Source organism: Malus sylvestris, chromosome 14, assembly GCF_916048215.2.
Source record: "Malus sylvestris chromosome 14, drMalSylv7.2, whole genome shotgun sequence".
Classification (NCBI taxonomy): Eukaryota; Viridiplantae; Streptophyta; class Magnoliopsida; order Rosales; family Rosaceae; genus Malus; species Malus sylvestris.
Genome location: NC_062273.1, coordinates 3543889 through 3566824, shown reverse-complemented (window position 1 = coordinate 3566824; position 22936 = coordinate 3543889). Strand labels below are relative to the sequence as shown.

The 22936-nt window shown below is 35.6% G+C and overlaps 2 protein-coding genes and 1 long non-coding RNA gene across 5 annotated transcripts; all 3 read left to right on the top strand.

Moving 5' to 3' along the window:
* Positions 1–642: 642 nt before the first annotated feature.
* On the top strand, positions 643–3810 carry LOC126598655 (protein CHROMOSOME TRANSMISSION FIDELITY 7-like). 3 transcript variants are annotated; one of them, XM_050265014.1, is made up of 6 exons: positions 643–968; positions 1209–1473; positions 1574–1678; positions 1959–2027; positions 2289–2626; positions 3538–3810. In XM_050265014.1, the coding sequence occupies exons 1-6, from the start codon at positions 787–789 to the stop codon at positions 3680–3682; spliced, it is 1104 nt and encodes a 367-aa protein (XP_050120971.1). In that variant the 5' UTR covers positions 643–786; the 3' UTR covers positions 3683–3810. The 3 variants fall into 3 exon arrangements, with proteins under 3 accessions (XP_050120971.1, XP_050120972.1, XP_050120970.1); XM_050265015.1 differs by having other exon boundaries at positions 1206–1473; positions 1583–1678; XM_050265013.1 differs by having other exon boundaries at positions 1206–1473.
* Positions 3811–9360: 5550 nt separating this feature from the next.
* On the top strand, positions 9361–15718 carry LOC126600902 (exocyst complex component EXO70A1-like). Its single transcript, XM_050267604.1, has 11 exons — positions 9361–9680; positions 9944–10039; positions 10149–10354; positions 11030–11266; positions 12054–12192; positions 12325–12537; positions 13338–13543; positions 14145–14339; positions 14428–14527; positions 15026–15258; positions 15351–15718. Exons 1-11 carry the CDS (start codon positions 9522–9524, stop codon positions 15466–15468), a joined length of 1902 nt encoding a protein of 633 aa, XP_050123561.1. The 5' UTR covers positions 9361–9521; the 3' UTR covers positions 15469–15718.
* Positions 15719–18003: 2285 nt separating this feature from the next.
* LOC126598566 (uncharacterized) lies at positions 18004–21836 on the top strand. Its single transcript, XR_007614883.1, has 3 exons — positions 18004–18215; positions 18341–18424; positions 21072–21836. It is a non-coding gene; the product is annotated as an uncharacterized LOC126598566 (long non-coding RNA).
* Positions 21837–22936: the final 1100 nt, after the last annotated feature.

Genomic DNA, 22936 nt, shown 5'->3' with positions numbered 1-22936 from the left:
ACATTTTAAACTCTTAGTTTTTGTAGGAGGCAGATTGTCTGCCCTCCTGTTATGGTGTCATTCTCATTCCCTTTTATTTATGCAGTTACAATTAAGTCACGTCAACATTTTATATTTCTATTGTTTTTTGTCTTATCTCTATAAAAATCAATATAAAATGTTGACATGGTTTAACTGTGACAGCACAAATAGGAGGGGATAAGAATGACACCATAACAAGAAGGCAGACAATCTGCCTCCGTTCTCGTAATGCAACTCATTATTCATTTAATTTAGGGAACTTTAACGAAAAACTCTAGGTACTGTTTATTTTAACAAAAAATCATATTTTTAGAATAAAAAGTCAATTCTGATACTATTCATTTTAACCTTTATTTTGTCTTTATCGTTAAAACTCAAAGTTTTCAACCCATTTTTATTAGTTTTCCTTTTAATTAATTACAACATTAACTACAATATTAACATGTATTTTATACAATTCTCATCTGACGACTATATATAATTTTACATGAGTATATGTAAATTAGAATCCTATATTTGATCGTTGAAATGATTGTATTAAATACATGTAAAAAGTAACAAAATAAAGAGTGATCAAATTCAATAAAATACAGCAAGGGTTCATTCAAAAGGGGCAGAAGCCCCAAATAAATTTGCAAGGCTACATAAGTTAGGCGGGAAAACTGACTCAATCCCACTATTTCTGCGCGCCAAAAGCAAAGTAAATGACGATGGAAGGGCAACGAACTCAGATCGAATTCAAATCAAATACGAAGCATTCATGAAATGCAATCAAAGATCAGTGCCTTCTTCAAACCCTCCTCCTCCTATTCTTCTTCTTCTTCACCCAAACCAGCAGCCCCACCTCCGATTGTTACCGGCGGAAACGACGACGAATTGACCGTCTGGGAAAAGACGCAGCACCAATACTGCAACACCTATAAGCGAAGAGCTCCAAACCCGCAAAGGTATTCGTTTTTTGTTCTGGGATTTGAGCTGTTTGGATGCCGAGAAAAAGTTTTTTATTTTTTGAGTTGTTTTGTTTCTGGGTTCGCTTCAGTTAAGAGAATTAGGAAATGGGTTTAGAGTGAATTTAAATTCTGGGATTTCCCTTGCAGAAAATCTTAGATTTTTTTTTATTTATATGAACCCTTTTTATTTATTGGATTTTGTTTCCCTTCCAATCTTTTCTTTGTGTACTAAAGTAGTGGAAGGGACAAAAGTTCAGTTCAATTGCCGGAGAAACCCATTTCGGATGATAATTCCAGGAAGCCGGAATCGACCACATTGGGAAGAACAGTGATCAAGAACAAGAAGAGAAGCTATGCTCAGTTCTATTTAGACTTTGGTCAGTCTGATTTCAATTTGCACACGTGCTCCACGTGCGGGGTCAAGTATACCGCCGGAGACGAAGGCGATGAGAAGGCTCACAAGGCATTTCACAAGGACTATACCAATGGAATTCCATTCAAGGTGCAAATTTGTTAGAAGTTATGTGTCTCCTTTGTTTGGTCCATTGATAAAAAATGAGTTTGTTAGAAATGGGTGCTTGTTTCCTCAAATTGCTGACCAGATTTTGCAGGGATGGTGCAATGAGAGGGTTGTTCATCTGCCTTCTGTTGAAGGAGGTCGGATTGTTTTGGTGTTAGATTCTGATCCTCCGGCGCAGAGAAACAAGGTTCGAATACAAAATCTGTTTTCTTGAATTTGATACATATAAAGAGGTCGCACTTGGTGCGATGGCAAGTGCCTTCGCCCATGAGCGGTAGGTCTCGGGTCCGAGACTTGGGAGCAGCCTCTCCATAAATGGGGGTAAGGCTAGCCGACATTCACCTCTCTCAGACCCTGCGTAAAGCGGGAGCCTTGTGCACTGGGTACGACCTTTTTATATGTTAGTAGGGGATGTTTTAAGGATACAAGAAGGTTCGCTTAGTGGCGCTACTATGTTGTATTGGCAGGTCGGGGAAGTTGTGAAAAGGATGGAGACTGAGCTTGGAAATGGATGGATTTTGCACAAGTTGTGTAAGGTGACTGGTTGGAATTTTTTGTTGCATCAAATGTCATTGACAATTCTTGAACAGCCATTGATATCGGCATTTGCGCACACTTTCATCTATTCAAGATTTTCTCTTAACTTTCGTGAATTTTTCGGTGCCATGTAATTTCATAATTATGCCAATGTCTATGCGTTCCTCTATGCTTATAGGAGGACAGAATATCTCAGTTTTTCTCTATGGTATGATTGAAATATTAGCTCCGTTTCTGGTATCTCACCCTTATGTTTGCAGGTATATCTGTACATTTTGTCTCAAAGGGTTGCTGGATGTCTAGTTGCGGAACCAATAAAAGAAGCACACAAAGTGCCTTCATGTGCAGTCGATGGAAGTTCTGATGGTACTACTACGCATGAAGCTAAATTATCTACTCTCCAATTTGGGGATATCAGGTTTCAGAGGGAAGTCAGGAAAAAAGCCCATTTTGCACCCGAAGCATTGAATGAGAATCTCAATGGCGCTCTATTCTGCGAAAGGGAAGCAGTGCCTGCTGTCTGCGGCGTTAGAGCTATTTGGGTCACTCCATCTAACAGAAGAAAACACATAGCCACCCAGTTATTGGATACCCTGAGGTATGCCCAAGTCCTTGCTATCATCTCCTCTATATTTTGAAATGGAAATCAAATGTAGGATAATAAAACTTCGCGATTTGGATCACGAACTGCTAATTACGTCCGCTAACTTTAAGTAGATTTTGGTATAATAAATTGTCCAAGTGTCTGAAAGAAACGCAAGTTCTTTTCATTCAGTCCTTATTCATACCGATGATGTCCTTCGGAACTAAGAAATTCTTTTGAACCTCTGATCATTGTTGGTCCTTCTAGAGATCGTAACCATCAAACCCTAATCTGTGTATGGAGAATTTATTGCTTGAGCGGCAGACCACAGTTATACCACCGCTTGAGCGACAGAATTCAGTTACACCACTGCTTGAGCGGCAGAGAATTACTTTAAAGGTTGATGACACTAACCTGCATTTCACGCCATGAAGATCACTGCAGCAATATAACCTTTTTCTCTCGTGTGATCGAAAATATTACCAAACTCCCAATGGGACAAGTTTATGTCTAAATCTGAAATGGTAAACACCTTTTTCACACCGATAGAAGGGACCATATCACTATATCTATATATATATACTTATGGTTATGGAAGTTCCTCCCATCAAGGAAAGGAGTTACCATCAGTTACATCTTCAATGTAACCGTCTGATTCAAATCAATATGAATCTCTTTAGGTTTCCCTCCAAGACTTTGTTCCGGAAACTGCATTAGTGCATTAGTTAGGCTAAGTTCAATATATATAACTCACTTAGCTTATAATAATACACCTGTTGAATGTTTGATGAAACTCACATTAAGTTTCTTACAATCATCTGAAATCATTATCTGTCCTATTATCGCAGAAGATTGATTCGCTTGCTTCTTGTCGATGTCTGTTCTATCTAGCATTTGGATGTTTACATATTATTTCTCCATCACAGGAAAAGTTTCTGCATGGGATTTGTCCTCGAACGCTCTCAACTGGCATTCTCTCAACCAACATCGGCTGGAAAGGCATTGGCGTCCAATTATATTGGTGGTGGTGGATATTTTCTGGTGTACAAAACCAACCATATTGTCCCATGAAACACAGATATCTGTGACTGCGTCCATGTCTACCATGAGTTTCATTTCTTTAAAAACAATCTTGACATGTCCGTTTACAACACGATATTGTAAACTACTCTTGTTTATGAGAAGGGGATTCAAACTCAGGTGCAGACTAGGTTCGTATCTTAATTATAAAAAACATGTACATCGGTAATTCCGTAATTTGATATAATCAAATACAATCAGTGTTGTGCTAGAGCACCAAATGGAACAAATAAAATGAAAGAAATAACTCTTAATTTATTAATTGATTGAGATAACAAATGTACAAAGAGAATCTCACAATTGGCTCACACAAATTATTTCTAGGTGAGCTTCTTTTATTACAAAACAAATGATTTCCCTTCTAATACGTAAAGCCATAAACAAGTTTGTGATGGAGAGAAAAACAAGGATAATCAATACAAAGTAATTGACTATGATTTATATCGAGCCACATGTCAACAACTAGAAATATATAGAAACCCAAAACTAATTTGTCCTTTTCAAGTTTGCAGAGGAATTAAAAAGGAGTGAAAATCACACATTTCTTGTGTACTGTACATCTACAAAAAGAGATCTGTTCAAAGGTCAAACAACTTTGTTGCTAATTGTGGGTTATGAAAGCAGCGTGTTTGTCTTCTTGCACCTGAGTTCGAAAACACCGAATCTATACTTTTAGTGATACAAGTGGTGCAATGGAAAGTAGAATCAAACTCAAGATCTCATACAAATCCCAATTTGGGGTCACGGCTTCAACAAAACAAATTGGACCAAACGCCCTCAACAAAAAAAAATTCAAAACTTGCCCAAAATAATATATCAAATCATGCAAGGGTGATTTGGTAATTTGGACATCATAAAATATAATATAAATATAAATGGGAAGAGAGAAAAGAATAAAAAAAATGAAAGGGAAGAGAGAAAAGAGTAAACAAATGACAAAGTTGATGGTGCCCATGTGATGGGGATGAAAAATATAATAAAAAATAGGAAAAATTAGTATCCGGTCTCTAGTTTTTACTGTTCATTGACTAAGACCTTATTAGTTCTCAAATTTTGATTCAAGTCCCTAGCATTAATATGATAATGAATTTACTTGTTTATTATATAATTTTTAATATAAAAATTAGTAATTAATTTAGGGTTTAATACTCACACCTCTATTAAACTTCTAATTAATTTTCAATTCAAACATTTCCAAAATAATAAAAAATTAAATTAAATTAAGTTTGTACCTATTAGTTTTTTTTTTATATATAAAAAGATTCTCAATTTTTTAATCTTAAATGTACCCATTCATATAATTTTTCAAATTTTTAATCTTAAATGTACCCATTCTCAAATATATCAATTTGTTATATGTAAAATGTACCCTTTTTTTAATATAAAATCCATTCAAATTTTTTAATCCATGTTTAAACTTATATGGGTACATTCTTTTTCGTTGATTTGAGAATGTATCCATGTTTTGGTACAATAACTTTTTTTGTTAATTTTGGTTAATGTACCCATACATATATGTACACACACACACACAATATAATAGAGAGTATAATTTATATTTTATTATTTTTAATCCCATAAATTATGGGTTTTATTTAAAATCTCATTAATATAAACAATTACAAATTTCAATTTTTAATTTTTAATTAAAAAATATATAGTAACTTACATTATTACATTAATGTCAGGGACCTTAATCAAAAACTAAAAACTAACAAGGTTTCAATCAAAGAATATTGATAGCTAGGGACCGCATCCAAAGTGTCCCTAAAAAATAAGAAAAATCATAAATGTTTTGTTCAAAACATCTTAAGAGGCGCGTAGAGCCGATGATAAAAAAGAAAATAACGAAATAAAAAATATTGAAGCAATTCACGCATATAAATATATTTAAAATGTCTAAGTCGCGCGTAGAGCACTGTAATTCAAAAAATGTCTTTTGCAGGTGTGAAGAGAGAAAAGAATAAAAAAATAGAAGGATGAGTGAAAGTTGATGGTGCCCATGTGAAGGGAAAAGAAAAATATAATAATAAAAAAAATCATGAATATTGTATTCAAAACATATTAAGAGACGCGTAGTGTTGATAAGAAATTAGTAAAGTTTAAAAAAAAATAAAAAAATTAGCACCTTACAATATGTTAGCAATAATGTGATTTAATCAGTTGTTTATTAAATATTATTTTCTTTATAGAAAATGTCTTTCGCACGCGAATAATAATGTGATTAAATTAACTGTCAAATAATTGTGTTTTTTTTTTAACAAACGATATTATCTACACTAAGGGAGAAGGGGTGGGGTTAGCCTCACCATGAGCATAATGTGATTCAATCAATTGTTTATTAAATCTTATGTGGAACTTTAAATGAATTCTATAGAAACCGATTTTATTATGTGAATTCAGCTATTTTAATTGGTTTATGAGAGATTTCTTCTAGCATTATATAAAATTATTCATTTACTTCAAATATTTGACTTTCATTTTATCAATTTACACATATAAATATATTTAAAATGTGTAAGTCACCCGTAGCACGCTATAATTTAAAAAAAAAAACCTTCTACACGCACTTGAACGCATGCATGAAGGCTAGAGTCTTAATATTTTTTGAAGGGAGGAGGGCGGTTGGTACTATGGTTGAATCTTGACTAGTCAAGTTCAAAATTCTTCCTGGTTCCAATGTTGTAACTAATGAAAAACAGACAACAATACATTCATGATGCTGACATGTCTTGTGTTTTTTTTTTCACGGAAAACGACCTTTTTTTGGGGATTAGAGAGATTCCGTGATCGTAACCGTTCATTGTACATTGTACGATCATTTTCATTAGGTGCAATTTATATTTAATTTTAAATTTTAAAATTTGAAATGATTTCTGATCGCACAATGTATGATGAACGCATACAATCACAGAATTTTTTTTCTTTTTAAACTGGCAAAAAAACCATGAATTTCCGATATTGCCCAAACAAAAGCCAGAACGAACCGTTTTCAATTGATTGGGCCCCAAGCTTCCACATTTCACATCTATGGCATGAGTGCTCTTGAAATTACGATCGAACTTCCTACGAAAACATCAAATACAGAATTCCCTAAATACCCCTACTGCCTTACCCTATTTACCACTTCGGTCCAAAACCCCGACACCGCTCCATATAACCCCCTTCCCCTGCTCATTTCTCCACCTCCACCAAAATTCCCCAAATTTTACGTTTCGATTTTTAAAACTCTGACGAATTTAATCACCGGAAATCTGATGTCATCTCGCCGGAGACGGGAGAGAGTAGAGATGATGGAGGCCGAAGGAGGCGTCTCGTTCCCTGTCGTCTTCTCCGATGGCGAGACCGAGACCGATATCGGCGACCTCGTCGTTTACCCAAAGCTTGATTTCCCGCGGTTCCTGTCGGTTCTGAGCCACAAGATAGGAATCTTGCCGGGGCAGTTCACTGTTTTCCTATCCTCGCCGGAGACCCGCCAGCGAATCCCCATCACCGGCAAGGTCAACTTCAGCGCGATTTCTCAAGAGAAGAACTGCTGCTTCCTCGTGGAGCTCAAGCGGTCGAGGCGGCGGAAGAATCACAATTACCAGGTCCACCACCACCAAGACTTCCAAGAAGACGAGCACCACAACAAGGCGTCGTTGGGAGCTCAAAATCCGATCAACAAGAATCTCCATCGCGAGAATGTTATGCTCTTAAAACGCGGCATGGAGATCGAAAACGGAAACGCCGCCGGATTGACCATGCCTTTTGCGGGTCGGGCCGAGTACGAGAATGGGGCCAGGGAGCTGCAGTCTGAGAAAGAGAGGTACTTGACGGACATGGGGCTGGGACGGGCGGATGGGCTCGGGATTGGGCTGGGCCGCCGGAGTGGAGCGACGGCGTGCGAGGGGTGTTCGAGGGCGAACGAGATGGGGAGAGAAGTCGGGTTCCACTGGTGCGCTTACGACCCAGTGACTTTCGCGTTCAGGTCGCCGGCGGGTCCGATTTCCCGACCCGTTAAAGGGTCCGACTAGAAAAGTCCCGGTCTTCTGGGTTTTTGATTGGTGATAGGGAGATTGATAGTATGCGGTTGGGTATAAGATAAGGAAGGTATACCTGACTATGACATAATTTTAAAGTGTGTATATTTTGTGTATATGGTCGCATGGACTGCGGAAGTGTTAGAAGGACGATGTCGTTTTAGGAAATTGGAGGTGAGATTTTGGGGGTAATGTAGCTGTCTAGAGAGGGACAATGTTTCCTATTTGATGTTTGGGAGGAGGATTTGGGTTTGGTTTTTGTAATCCATGGATTGGATTACTTTCCCGTCCAATCAGAATTTGAACTGTTAATATCATCGAGGAGGGGCTCCACACTACCTTATATGAATGGCTTTGTATGAATCCACATCTTTTTTAGTGAGAAAATAGAATTAGCAGCTAAAACCTCTTATATTCGTGTAATTTTAGATTTATTGTGTCATTATCAATTCGCAGGTTTTTTTTTTCTTTTTGTTGAAAGTAAAGCTTCATTAATGTTCGGGAATATTACAGCGTTATAAAAAAAATTTCGTTTTTATTTTTTTTAAAGTATTAATCCCACTTTGGCGGTTCTCATCCTCATCCTGCAAAATTTTTTCGTTTTGAGGCTTATCTCTTTATCAAGTGGTTTTCAATTTTGTATATCATTTTTACGATATTGTCCTTATTATATATGTATTTTCTGTTTTTTTCTAGTAGTTATAAACAAAGGCCCTTATAGGGTTTATATAAATGTTTAATCATAAGGGCTTCTCCCTCAATAATATAGATTATTGGCTGGTTCCGTGTGGCACCCAAGAAAAACCGCTACTCAAAAGAAGCTTCTAAAATTTAGAACTTCAAAATAAAAATAATAATGCTTGTGTCTCCCCCTAGGGGACTTACTTTGACTTACTTTTCTTTTAACAAATGGACAATGATTGTCTGCCCTCCACTTCCGGTGCCCTTTCCGTACCTTCCTGTTTTGTGTGGTCAAGGTTAAGTCACGTCAACATTTTATATTATTTTTTTATAGATATAATAAGACAAAAATGAATAATATATAAAATGTTGATGTGGTTTAACCGTGACCACACAAACAGGAGGGCACGAGAAGGGCACCGGAAGTGAAGGGTAGACAATCCTTGTCCTTAACAAATAGCATTCTTGTGATGAACTGTCTATTTGTTTTATGTATATGAATGATTGAAAAACCTCCAAGTTAAATATCATTTTGCGTATAAGACATTTGGATGATGATAAAGGGAATGAACAGTTTGGATGATAAACGTTTGTTAACGTAACTTTTATACTACTAATTAATAAAGCACCCTATTAAAAAAAGGATTTGTTATTAGAAAGCATAATGTTTGTGAATCACACGATAATGGTTGAAAGAGACCGAAATATCTCTAAATCTTCTCGATTTCCGAGAAGTCGTTTGTGTTGTCAAAGCCACCAAATAATCCCTTTAAACAAAAGAAAAAAGAAAAAGAAAAACGAAGGTAAATGTGTGTGTAACGCAAAGGAGCGCAAAATTTATTAGGAAAGCCACGGTGGAACGATATTGGGACCCACTTAATAGAACCCTTCACTGACAGTCTGACACGACGATCCTCTTTGTGTCCTATATAACCACTTTCGTTGGCTTCCCTCCGCGTTTGGAAGACGGACGAGAAAAAAAACATGAAGGACTTATTACGCAACCTCTCTCTCGTCAGATTTCTCCCTCACAAAAACCCGTGCTCGGAAATATAATCTCGCATTTTCTCGCTTGCCAAACAGTCACTGAGAAAGTCAGAGAAAATCCGGCGAGAAAGTTTTGAAAGATGGGGGTTTCGCAGGCAATGGAGGCCCTGGGAGCGAGAGCTTCGTCTATCAGAGACGCGCTGCACAAGAGCCAGACCATCACCGACAACATGGTCTCCATTCTCGGCTCCTTCGACCACCGCCTCTCCGCCCTCGAAACCGCCATGCGTCCCACTCAGGTCAATCACCTCTCTCTCTCTCTCTCTCTCTCTCTCTCTCTGTTTGTTTCCCAAGAAACCTGAGGAAAATGTCACCTTCTTCATCGTGTTTCGGAGAATGTACCAGTTTCCAAACGCCGCGTTTCGTTTCGACCGGTGTAATTTGCCTTTGATTTGGTTTAATATGTATATATGGAGCTGATGAGATCTTTAGGTTTAATTGACATAAATTTAGGATTTTGATTTGTGTTTGTTTTTGAATTGGTGGTAATTGTGGATGATAGATTAGGACACATTCGATTCGGAGGGCGCATGAGAACATTGATAAGACATTGAAGGCTGTAGAGGTTATATTGGGGCAATTCGACCTCACACGAAAGGTTAATCACCCTTTTTTCGCTTCGTTAATGCAATGCAATTAGTGATTTGTCCTTGTTTGTTGATACATTTGAAGAATTTGATTGGAAAAATGTGGCGGTGTTGGTTTAGGCAGAGGCTAAAATACTGAGAGGGCCACATGAGGATTTGGAAAGCTATTTGGAAGCAATTGATCAGCTGAGAAGCATCATTCACTTCTTCAGTAGCCACAAAAATGTTAAGAGCAGTGATGGGGTGCTTCACCATGCCAATAACTTGCTTTCGAAAGCCATCTCGAAGCTCGAAGATGAGTTTAGACAGCTGCTCACAAATTACAGGTTCGTTTTAAATACGGGAAAACATCTTTGCGAGTTTCAAGTACCATTTCCTGCTTTCAAATTATTATCAGTCAACTGTTAAATGTGACATGCAAGCATTGAAATTTTGTTTACTATTTCCATTGTATCTAATTAAGCGTATTAAATTTTTGTTCTTTTGTTATTCTTTTTCCGTTTTGGTTGAGGGAGATACTCTGTAATGTTTGATCTGGAAGTATAATTTTGTACAGAAACATTGTCTCAAATATATGAAAAAAGTGATTACAACAATGAAAACGGTAGTTAGGAAGTTGAATTCACTAAGAATTTAAGTTTACTTCACCTTTGTCAGCCAAAAGGCATGATAAGAACAATGATTATGTAAGATTCTTGATAAGAACATGATTGTGTAAGATTCTTGGTGCCCTATTTTTGTTGATAAATATTGATGTTTTACTTATCGTAGAATTCAAACGTTACAGAGGTTTTTTTTTGTTGGTAAAATTCAATCTTTTAGTCATGGCCTTCCACCTCATAACAAACCTCAATGTTTCTTCTTGTTCCTCATTTCCTGTTTCTCTCAGGATGCCAATTTCCTATTGTACCATGCCAATCCTATGATACAATATCAGGTCTGATAATAATTGAACTTTGAGATTATAGCCCCTCAAGTATGTTTTTTCTTTCGTATTTCAGCAAGCCTGTGGAGCCTGATCGTCTATTTGATTGTCTCCCCGACTCTCTACGGCCAGATCCAGCTGGACAGAAAAATGAAGCTAGTGGAAAGGGTTCTGACCACCCAAACAAAAGCTTAAAACCTGTCATTTACACACCACTAACCCTTATTCCCCCAAGGGTTCTGCCATTACTGCATGATTTAGCCCAACAAATGGTTCTAGCTGGCCATCAACAACAGCTATTTAGGACCTACAGGTGAATTCTTTATTTCTTTTTGTGGTTTAACCTTATGTTGCACCATTGCTTACATTGTCAGTCATATGTGATAATTTGTGTTATTAACTTATTAGTTAAAGTATATCTTTAAATAAAGGGTGTCATTCATTAGGAAAAAAGAATATACTAGAAAAATTTTCTTCATAGAGTTCCCCTCATCTTCTCTCCCTTGTCATCTAGATCACCTAAATGAGTTAGAAAGTACTTGCCTTTCTGTAAATTGGTTTTCTGACCGCTTGATTCTTACCAAACACCTGATTGAGATTGAGTTATTTTATTCGATTTATAATAAATAGGTAAAGAAATGATATACGTAATCATTTCCAATCAATGCAATGCAGCCTAAATTGCATCTAAGCCATGAATTCTTTGCCTGGTCATGTTGTGACCTTGATGGGATGGAACTAGTCCATTGTATTTCTTAGCAACACACAGATTGTTGGTTTTAGGATACATGATTTGAATCATTTTTCTCTCAGAAAACTACAAAAAGAAGAAAATGGTGGAGGAGAATTTGCGCTTGTTACATTTATTCTCTAAATAGGTTTGAAAAATAAATTTGTTTGGTCTTTTTCTTTGCTACATAAGATACCAAAGATGTAATGAAGGATATGACTATAGATAGGGAAAACTGGAAAAAAAGGATTCCAGTAGCCAACCCCACTTATTTGAACTTAAGGCTTGGTTGAGGAAGTGCATGAATTCAAATCTTTCTTTGTTTCACATATTATTTCATAAACTGACAAAGATGGTCCTTATCTATCAGGGACACTCGTGGTTCTGTTTTGGAGCAGAGCTTGAGGAAACTAGGCGTGGAGAGACTTACTAAAGATGATGTTCAGAAAATGCAGTGGGAGGTTTTAGAGGCTAAGATTGGGAATTGGATACATTATATGCGGATAGCTGTAAGGATTCGTGAGTTTTAGCTGAGTTGATTGTAAATGGCTTGTTGTTAGTTGCTGTTGCTTTTTTCATCTTCGGTTTTATTATTATTATCTTATTTATTTATTTCCCAAGTGCTATACTGTTTAAAACAGGTGAAACTTCTGTTTACTGGTGAAAAGAAAATCTGCGATCAAATATTTGAAGGTGCTGAGTCACTTAAGGATCCATGTTTTGCTGAAGTTACTGCAAACAGTGTGGCTGTGCTCCTCAGTTTTGGGGAGGCTATTGCCAGAAGCAAGAGGTCACCTGAAAAGTTATTTGTTCTTTTAGATATGTATGAGATAATGAGAGAACTTCAGTCAGAGGTATTGAAATTTTAGTTATTGCATAATATAGACCATGTATGATTACAAATTTGTGAAATTGTTGTTTACTTAATTAAACATTTTGAGAGTTTCTTCCTGCATATTGTGGGGGATAATTTATGGGGATTCATGGAAGAAATTTATATCCTGTTCGATATGGACATATGGCAATCAATTTTTTGAATGGATAACACACATACTCACACACTCACAGTCAATAGTTTATGCACAAAATTGTTTTGGTTAAAGCACTTAAACCAACTTGCATAAAAGGTTTCTGAAGTCCATCCGTTGCTGCTAATTTTGGACAAAACATTCAGTATTTCACCATTCATGGTAATATTTCCGGTGTTCTGTAGCACATAATGCATACTGTAGTTCTGGCTTCGATATGAAGGTGACAAATGATGCTATGTTGCTGATATAAATACTTGCTAAGACCTTAGTTTTGGTTTATTAAATCACGGCAGAACTGTGTAAGTTTGAATGAGACCTGACACCACCTTAGAACTCATCAATAAGTAGCATTATAAGTATGTTTAATTCTATAAGATGATCACTGGAGTAATTTGAAGGCCATAAGGTAGAAAAGTAGTAACATGGGCGTAAGTGTAATAATGTCAAACAGAGTTTTCATAGAAATTTACATTGCAAGGAAACTAGAATTCTTGAAGAACGTTGAAGGTCAAAATGTTAGTTTAGTTATCGTTTTTATCTTTATATGTTCTTCAAATGTTGGTTTAATACTTTTAAGAAGATGATAAATGGTTTAAAATATAATTCTTAGATCTTAATTTCAGATTGAATTCCTTTTTGGAAGTAAAGCTTGCATGGAAATGCGGGAATCTGCATTAAGTTTGACAAAGCGTCTAGCTCAAACAGCGCAGGAAACTTTTGGTGATTTTGAAGAAGCTGTTGAAAAGGATGCCACCAAAACTGCTGTTCTTGATGGAACCGTCCATCCTTTGACAAGCTATGTGATAAACTATGTAAAGTTTCTCTTCGAGTAAGTAGTTATTCCTGTGCTTTCTGCTTCTTGCTATTTTGTTCCCCATCTGAGGTGATTGCAAATATAATAACTTCGAAGTATTCGTGATTACTGATGTCTTTGGGGGCGATCCGATATACTGTATCATATTTTTGCCCCTATAGCTTTTGGTAAATTCTCTGCTTTGTTGAATTGTTAGTTACTTGGATTGTTTGTTTCCATGTTGGCTGGTTATGAGGGTAATATTTATTTATTAGTAAACCGGAAAAAACTTCCGGACAACTATTTTGATGTTACAAACTAAGCTGGCTTTAAGAGCTTCATCCATCCACTTGTCATGCGCTAATTGATTCTTAGTTGTGAAATCATTTTGATGTTACAAACTAAGTTGGTTTTTTCTCTAAAGTTTTGAGTTTGAAGTGTCTCTAAAGTGTGATGTTATCAAGGGCTTATATGTGAAAGCCTTTAATTTATCAAGATCTCTATCAGCGAAGTTATTTGCCTTTTTGTATTTCTTCCTTTCCCCCAATTGCAAGTTTGGTTTTCTTTCTATTTTTCTGGGCCTTTTTTAACAGTAACCGTGCAAACATCACCATATGACTGTTTTTGATGTTCACAGTTATCAATCCACTCTGAAGCAACTTTTTCAAGAGTTTGATGGTGAGCCGGAATCTCAGTTAACAAATGTTACTACAAGGATTATGCAGGCTCTTCAGAACAACCTGGATGGAAAATCTAAGCAGTATAAAGATCCTGCACTCACTCAATTATTTCTTATGAACAACATTCACTATATAGTGAGATCTGTGCGGAGGTTTGTTTTACAGTAATCCTGCTCTTTAAAAGATACTGATCCTATCTGCATGCTGATACTGTATTAGCTGATAAGAAATTATATACAGGTCAGAAGCAAAGGATTTGTTGGGGGATGACTGGGTGCAGATACACCGAAGGATCGTACAGCAGCATGCAAATCAGTATAAGAGGGTTTCTTGGGCAAAGGTTTTGATTCTTTGATCATACTATTTCTCCACCATATTCTTTCTGTTTTCTTCTAGTGCTGCCTTATTCCCTCGTTCTGAATTCTTGTTAGATATTGACCGCTAGGGATTTGTTTGTGCTGGTCATGTTTTCCTTTTATCTATTGCCCTAATTTACCCTTTTATTTCAAAATTTCAGTATATCCATTTCATATTTTCCTCAGGACACTTGATCATGTGGCCTTGATCCACTCCCCCATCCTCCTGGTCTCGACTATTTTTTAATCTGTCTATTCTTAATACATTATAGATGATTATGGTATTCATATGTTTCGAATATATCATTAGAAGGTGTTGAAGTATGGCAACATCTTTATCATCTATAACAGGAGTAAATGGGCTCAATTTTTCAATAATTTAAATCTAAAATTATAACGCGCGAATTCTTCCCTCTACTGGGGACATTAGTTGAAATCATTCTCATCTGCTCCGGTGTTTTTATTTTATGTTTGTGGTGCAGATTCTGCAGTGTCTTACCGTTCAGGGCAGCGGAAATCCATCAGGTGGTGATAGCAGTTCACTTTCAAGAGCAATGGTGAAAGATCGATTCAAGACTTTCAACGTGCAATTTGAGGAGCTTCATCAAAGGCAATCTCAGTGGACAGTTCCTGACAGCGAATTGCGAGAGTCTTTAAGGCTAGCTGTTGCTGAAGTCCTCTTGCCTGCTTACAGATCATTCATCAAACGTTTCGGGTATGTTTTCTCATATTTTCAAACATTTCCCTTGAAATTGATTCATATTTTTTGCATTTCTGGCATCACCATTAGCATGCATTGTGTTGCAGGCCTATGATCGAGAACGGAAAAAACCCGGGGAAGTATATAAAGCTTCGCCCTGAGACCATTGAGTCGATGCTGAATGAATTTTTCGAGAGCAAGACGTGGGGAGAACAGAAGCGATAGATAGTTGACATGCTTGTTTTGAGATCTAGGGACTTAGCTTCCAATGGTATTCTTTGTACAATTAAGATGAGGTTTACTTATAAGCCATGTTATATGCCCCATGTAAAGCCTTCAATTATTCATTCAAGTTTTTTTACCTTTTGTTGTTCAGCTACAAAATGAGAGATATGTGAAATGTTAAAAGATATACGAGAGATAATTGTTATTAGCACTTCTAAATAGTTATATTGCACTTTTTAAAATGAGAAAATTGTGTCATGAATGGGATACTGGTTCATTCTTGATTATTTTTTCTGCCTTGTTAAGGACTTTATTATTTTCTTTGTGTATACCAAATAATAACTATAAACCGAATACACTTGACCTTACTTTATCTACAATACTTATTCAAGTCTTGGTTCTGAAATAAATGCTAAACTTGTAAAAGAGCAAAAGAAATGGAAAGAGAAGGGCATGACTACTCAGAGACTGAATGATTAAAGACTTAAGAGTTTTAAAAGTGAAATCGGGCAAGTTAGAGCATAATCGGACGACTTCATACGCTTTATTGGACTAAGTTATGGGAACATTTGTACTGTTGAATTTGATTGCTAACACGAAGGGCTAAAGCATGCTTAACCATGATAAACTTTTTCATGCTCAGCATAGTGCATCCCAATGTCATTGATATTGTCCTAATTTAATAACTTATTACAAGGTGTTAGATTTTATCACAAAAGACCTCAGAAATATTAGGAGTGAAAACTTCCATATATTAATTGTATACAATATGTCATATGATCGATGTGAGGTTTTATTCTCCAACACGCACCTTCACGAGTGGCCCTACATAAGATCACAAGGGAAACCAATTTTCAAATTGAGAACTAATCACGTCATTATAGCTAACTCAACTTTTTGAGAGCTCAGTCATCATTTAGGGACTAGAGTTAACACAACTTTTCGAAAGTCCAATTATTTAAGGGTGCGTTTGTTGCACTGGACTATCTCGGACTGGACTAACTTCAGGGACTAAGCTGGACTAATTTGGTATAACGTTTGGTGCAGTGTCAAACTAATAACTAAAATAAAGGAACTTTGTACATAAATAATTGTGCACCAAATGGATCCAAAAAAAAAAAAAAAAAAAATTCGTGCCCCAAAATTTCCCTAACCTCCATCTCTCTCTCGAAAGTTGCAGAAGGAATTTGGTTTGCAGAGCACCCTTGGTTTTGATTATTTCCTTTTGGATTTGAGGCCACAAAATTTTCCTATCAAACCTGGGTTTTGCAGAGTTTCGAACGAACTTGGTTTTGCAATTCGAATCTAGGTTTGCAATTCGAATCTAGGATTTGCAAATTGTGTCTAGGTTTTGCAATTCGAATATGAGTTTTGCAATCTCAGCGAATCTGGGTTTTGTGATTCGAGTGGATTTGCATAGATGTGCAGATGTGTACAGAGAGGAGGCTATGGTTTCAGAGAAGATGAAGTTGTGGTCGCAGAGAAGATGAAGCTGTGGTTGCAGAGAGGACGCCAGCAGAGCAACGGGAGTAGGATGAAGCAGGGCTTAGCTAGTCTCGTGGTTTTCGAGGACTCTCGCTAAGAACTGCTAGCGACGATGCCGTTAGTCTAGGCGAGTCTAGCTAATCTCATTAATATTAACAAACGCTAGACTACACTAACAGTTAGTTCAATCTAGTCCAATAAAATTTAGTGAATCCAAACAAACGAGCCCTAATATCATTAAGTTAGAGTTAGCGCAACTTTTCGAAATCCAATTTAAGACGGAGACTCACCTAACCGAATACAATATGAAGACTACTAATGACCAAATCTAGCAGAGTCTTTGCAGAAAAGTTTGTGTCACGAGATATATATGAGTAACCATGCAAAAGCTAAGTACATTAAGGTCAGATATGTTACTTATTATGGTATTTATAACATTTTTTGTTTCTTGGACACGTGTACATCCATGTATGACGTTGACCGATGTTGATTTAACAAAGTGTGATAATATCAACACACTTCATTTGATTTTTAGACATTCTTTTTAATTTGTGACCGTCATATCTAAATTAAAGAATATCAAAAGACAAATATTAATATAGAGTGTGTTAGTAAAAATGAGTGTAACCATTGACAAGTTGTTTTCCACTTAAACATTGTCTCAAGAAGCTCCTTGCATGCATGACACCGTGAGTTCAAAATTTGTCGGTGGTTAATCTAACAATATATATTATTTAACAAAAAAAAAAAAAAAGCTCCTTCCTTATCTTATTACCGGGCTCCATTGTGTCAAAAAATTTTGAATTGGGCTTTATTGGGTCGACCCGACCTACAATATTGCTAAAACTTGACCTTATTTAAAAGGAAAACTAATGAAAAAGATTTGAAAACTTTAAATGTTAACTAAAAACCATATAGTAATTTTGTTTAATGGTTAAGACAAAACCCAACATTAAATCAGTTCAATCAAAATGGTCCAAACAATGAATTTTCAATTTTACCCTTACGGCATGCCCTTCCCCGTTTAATATCTCAAATTTTCAATCCCCCATCTTTTCTCTGCTATTGCTTTTATTTTCAATTCAATTTCACTTCCTTCATTTTTGCAATCTCTCTCTCTCTCTCTCTCTCTCTACCCAATCTCTTTTTCATTTTCTACTCGAATTCCACCGGTTCACAAATCAATTGAATCACCGAATTCGATAAGCACGGGCAAGCGGCTCAGTATTGAGCCTTTGGAGCTTAGTTTCTCCTGTCAAATGGTATGCTTTCCTCTCGTTTCGGTTTCTTGTTTGAAAGATTTGCATATTTCTGATTTCGTTCCTGATTTCAATTCACGGTTTCTTTATTTTGTTATTGAATTTCTCCAATCAAATTAATGATGAAGGTGAAGACTCCGGCAATCGGAAGCTGGAGCTGCTAGGCTTGGAGGGCAAATGACAAACGAGGAGGTCAAGAGCTTGAACAAACGGTCAGAGATATTTCTTCATGCTTTTGCTTTTCAATTTGTTAGGTGCTTCATTTGGCACCTCCTTTTTAATATGAGGGATGAGTTTTTATTATCTAATTATCTCTTAAAAGTTCTTTTAATTACTTTTTCTAGTACATATACATCTTAAATAGTTTATCACAATCATCCAATTTCCATATGGTTTGACCTCTTTTCCTTGTTGATGTGGGATTCTATCTTTGTGAATGTTGATCTATCCCTAATGAGTTTTAATTCGATTGAATTATAATACTATATTTGATGTTTTCTTGATGGAATGAGTGGATTGGGGCTTATGGTTTTCAAATTTCAATCCTTGAGTCGGAGGACGAGTAAATGGTTTTCAAATTTCATTACAGGAAGTTGTATTTGGGAATGGCATTACATTGTTCTTATGAATTCTAATCTTGATTCTGAACAAACAAGCAAACAAAATAGTCAAATGTTTTTACATTTTTAAGATTGTTGGCAAATTGCTTAGCTGAGCAGGTTGCATCAGCCTTTTCCTGGGCGACTCGCATTGCCTCACATACAAAGCTTTCCGTGTTTGAACTGTGTAACTAAGACCTTTCTTTTTCCCTTTTGTTGTGGTTTGGATTGGGGGATGGTGTTTGTCTAAGCATTTAAAAGGTAATTGATATCCAATTGTTTACATGATAAGTGAAATTATTTTGGAGTTCAAATGGTAAGCTTGTGGATGAATGGTTGATATAATGGACAATTTTAAAAGTTTGATCCTTATCCTACTTTAACAAATATGTTCATTCTTATCAGTTCAAAGCATTCTTTATTTTTTATTTTTTTTTGTCGAAATTAGTTCAAAGCATTCAACCCCTTCAGACTTTGGTCGTGGACCAGGAGGAATTTTGATCACAAATCTATTTGCGTTATGGTCACAGTGATAAGTTAGAAAAGTTATTAATCTTCTGGTTACTTGTGGATGAATAACCCACATTATTTATGAAACAGTTCCAAAATAACTCATATTATTTCTAGAGCTACAGCAAAATAACCCACATTATTCCTGAAAATGAACAAAATAAATAATGTTTTTGAAACTTCAGCAAAATAACAAACATTATTTTTAAAACTGAGCTGAAATAACCTGCACTATTTTTGAAATTACAGCAAGATGACACATACTATTTTTGAAAACTAAACCAAAATAACACACTATTTCTGGAAGGAAACAAAATAAACATTATTTTTAAACTACAACAAAATAACCTACATTATTTCGGAAATTGAACGAAATAAACTCGCACTATTTATGAAAATGAACAAAATGAACACTATTTCTAAAACTATAGTAAATTAACGAACATTATTCTTGAGACTAAACCAACTCATAATATTTCTAGAATTATAGCAAAATTACCCACATTATTTTTGGAAGTGAGCAACATAAACACTATTTCTGGAACTACAACAAAATAACCCACTATTTATGAAATTAAACCAAAACTCACTATTTCTAGAACTACTGCAAAATTACAAACTATTTCTGAAATTGAACCAAAATAACTCACACTATATCTGAAACTAAACCAAAATAATTCACACTATTTATGAAACTGAATCAAAATAATTCACACTATTTCTGGAACTACAACAAAATTGTGCATTATTTAAGAAATTTAACCAAAATAACCTACACTATTTTTTAAATTGAATCAAAATAACTCACACTATTTATGAAACTACAACAAAAATAGTGAAGTATCAGTGTTGAGTTCTAGAAATAGTCAGTGTTCAGTTTAAAAAATAGGGATAGTACTAGTATTCAGTTTCAGAAATAATGATAGTATTAGTATTCAGTTTCAGAAATAGCAACAATACTCATTTTCAGTTTAAGAAATAGTCATTGTTAAGTTTAAGAAATAGTGATAATAGCAGTGTTCTGTTTAAGAAATAGTGATAATACACATGTTCAATTCTAAAAATAGTGTTTAGTTTAAAAATTAGTGATAGCATCAATGCTCAATTTAAGAAATAGTGATGGTACCCTTGTTTAATTCAAAAAATGGTTAGTATTTAGTTTAAAAAATAATGATAGAACAAGTTTTCAATTTAATAAAAAGTCATTTTTCAGTTCTAGAAATAATCAGTGTTTAGTTTAAGAAATAGTGACAGTACATGTGTTTAATTCTAAAAATAGTCAGTGTTTAGCTTAAAAAATAATCAGTATTAAGTTTAACAAATAGTAATAATATTAGTATTAAGTTTAAGAAATAATGATAATACCCGTGTTCAGTATACAAAATAGTGAGTATTCAGTTTAAGAAATAGTGATAATACCAGTGCTCAGTTTATGAAATAGTTAATGTTCAGTTTAAGAATAGTGATAGTACTAGTGTTCAGTTTAAAAAATAGTGAGTGTTTAGTTTAAAAAATAGTGATAGAGCCATTGTTCAGTTTAAGAAATAATAGTAGTAGTGTTCTATTTAAGAAATAGTAACGGTACCCCTATCCAATTCGAGAAAAAGTTAGTGTTCAATGTTTATAATTGATAATTTTGTTTACTTGGGGAAATATTGTAGCTATTTGATCTTTTTTTTTCTTTCTTGAAGATGTAAAGTATCAAATTGTTAGTACGATATCAATGCATTTTTTGTTGATTTGTTTTTAGGTTGTTGCTGGGACAGAACAAAGCCACGAGCAACACTTCCTGTAAAGGCAGATAATAAGGAGAAGGTGGTGGTGTTGAAAACACCCGAGGCGGTGAAAATACCAAAGCTTTACGGGCAAATCTACAAGACCATTGTTTTATCCGTCAAGAGTTGAGACCCCACTGGCAAATCTACAAAGTTTCAAAAACTGAAAATGAAACTGGGATAATTTCCAATAGAAGTTGCTCCTGCATTCTAGGAAAGTGGGTTCTAAGTGGTAAGCAAAATTAAGGGTGAATTGATCAACAAAAGAATTTGAACCACCTAATCACAAATAAGTGATCAATTAATAAAATAATATTAAAATGTATATAATAATAAAGTTGGGGAAGCAATTGCTCCCATTTTCTTTAAACGTGCAAAATGGTTTGAGGAGGTGGCCACTCTCCATTAGCCACGATGAGTTTTACCTCCCTTTCAGGAGGAAGGCGGATGACAAGAAGAAAAAAAAAATTCCAAAACCTGAAGGGGGAACGAACGGCCACAAGAAAAAAGAAGGAGAGAAAGAACTGGCTGACAAAATGGCATATTTGTAAATAAGGGAAAGTTTACTTCTAACAGAATTGGTTGATTGAATAGCATTGCTGTTAGTGGCAAAGGTGTAAAAAAAAATCATTTCGTTTTAGGCTTTTAGTTCAGCCCATGTGTGTTAAATGTTTGTGGATCTAATGTAAATTAGTTTTGTTCTTATGATTAAATATGAAGTCATTTTGGTTAAATAATAATATAGGGTGGTTTTTTATTAAACTAAACTTAGTTCAAACCCTTTTTATTAAAGTTTCCTTATTTAAATGGTAGTGGAAGTGTGGGAAATACCATATACGAAACTATTGACATGGTAACTTTTAGGTACCAGAACTCAAACATGCCTATCTAATCAAACATTTTTCTTAAAACATTCAGATTACTAGAAAAAAAAAATCATATAAAAAACAACAAAATTTAGGCTTCAATTTGATTCCACGGTCATATGGCATTATCGCGAAACATTTGCACTTAATTATCCCATTTTTATAAGAGAATCTTAATGTATGACTGTGAGCACGAACTATTATAATTCCAACTTTTATTAGAGAAAGTCATAAATAGGCCATCTTGCGACTCACCTCTTCCCTCCCCTTGTTAATAAACTAATTGTTTCTACTCCAATCGTCAGCCCCTTGTTGTGGCTTACGATCGGCGACCACATTTTTTCTTCCTTCTTTACCCCTTTTTGTTCAAGCTTTGCGTGCCACTTTTCTCATCCCTTTACCCACTATTTTGTGAGCAACCCTTCACGCTTTTCATGAAAATTCATTCCTGAATGAATCTCTACACTCATATTTGCAATTAAATCCGGATGTTTAGGGTTGGTTTTGTGGTTGTGGTGGGTCGAAACTGCTTTCTATATATGGTTTTCATGGCGGTTGTGCGCTATTCGACCGTTCAACGACTAAGCTGCCTTTTATGCTAAGATCTGAACTGGGTCATGACTGCTGCAGATCCATCTTAATTCAACGATCGAGTAGATCCATGTCAGACTATTGACCCTAAAAACTACCAAGCCTACGTGGCGCGTATCCCGAATAACTAATGAGCTAACTACGTCCTTCGGTTGATGCGGGGTGTGCCAACTCGTCGGTCGAGCTCGGCCGATGAGTAAAATGTGTTGATGTTGCGTTGAGTGCGCGGCTGACTTCTCGATCTTGCGACTGCGGCCGAGGAAGGAACACATCTCGACCTTTGGGTTCTAGAGCCTGAAGACAAGGCTGCTAATTTTACGAAGTTCACAAATCGTTGACGCCAGATTCGGCCATAGTGATTATATTTGTAAGGGTATAAGCAC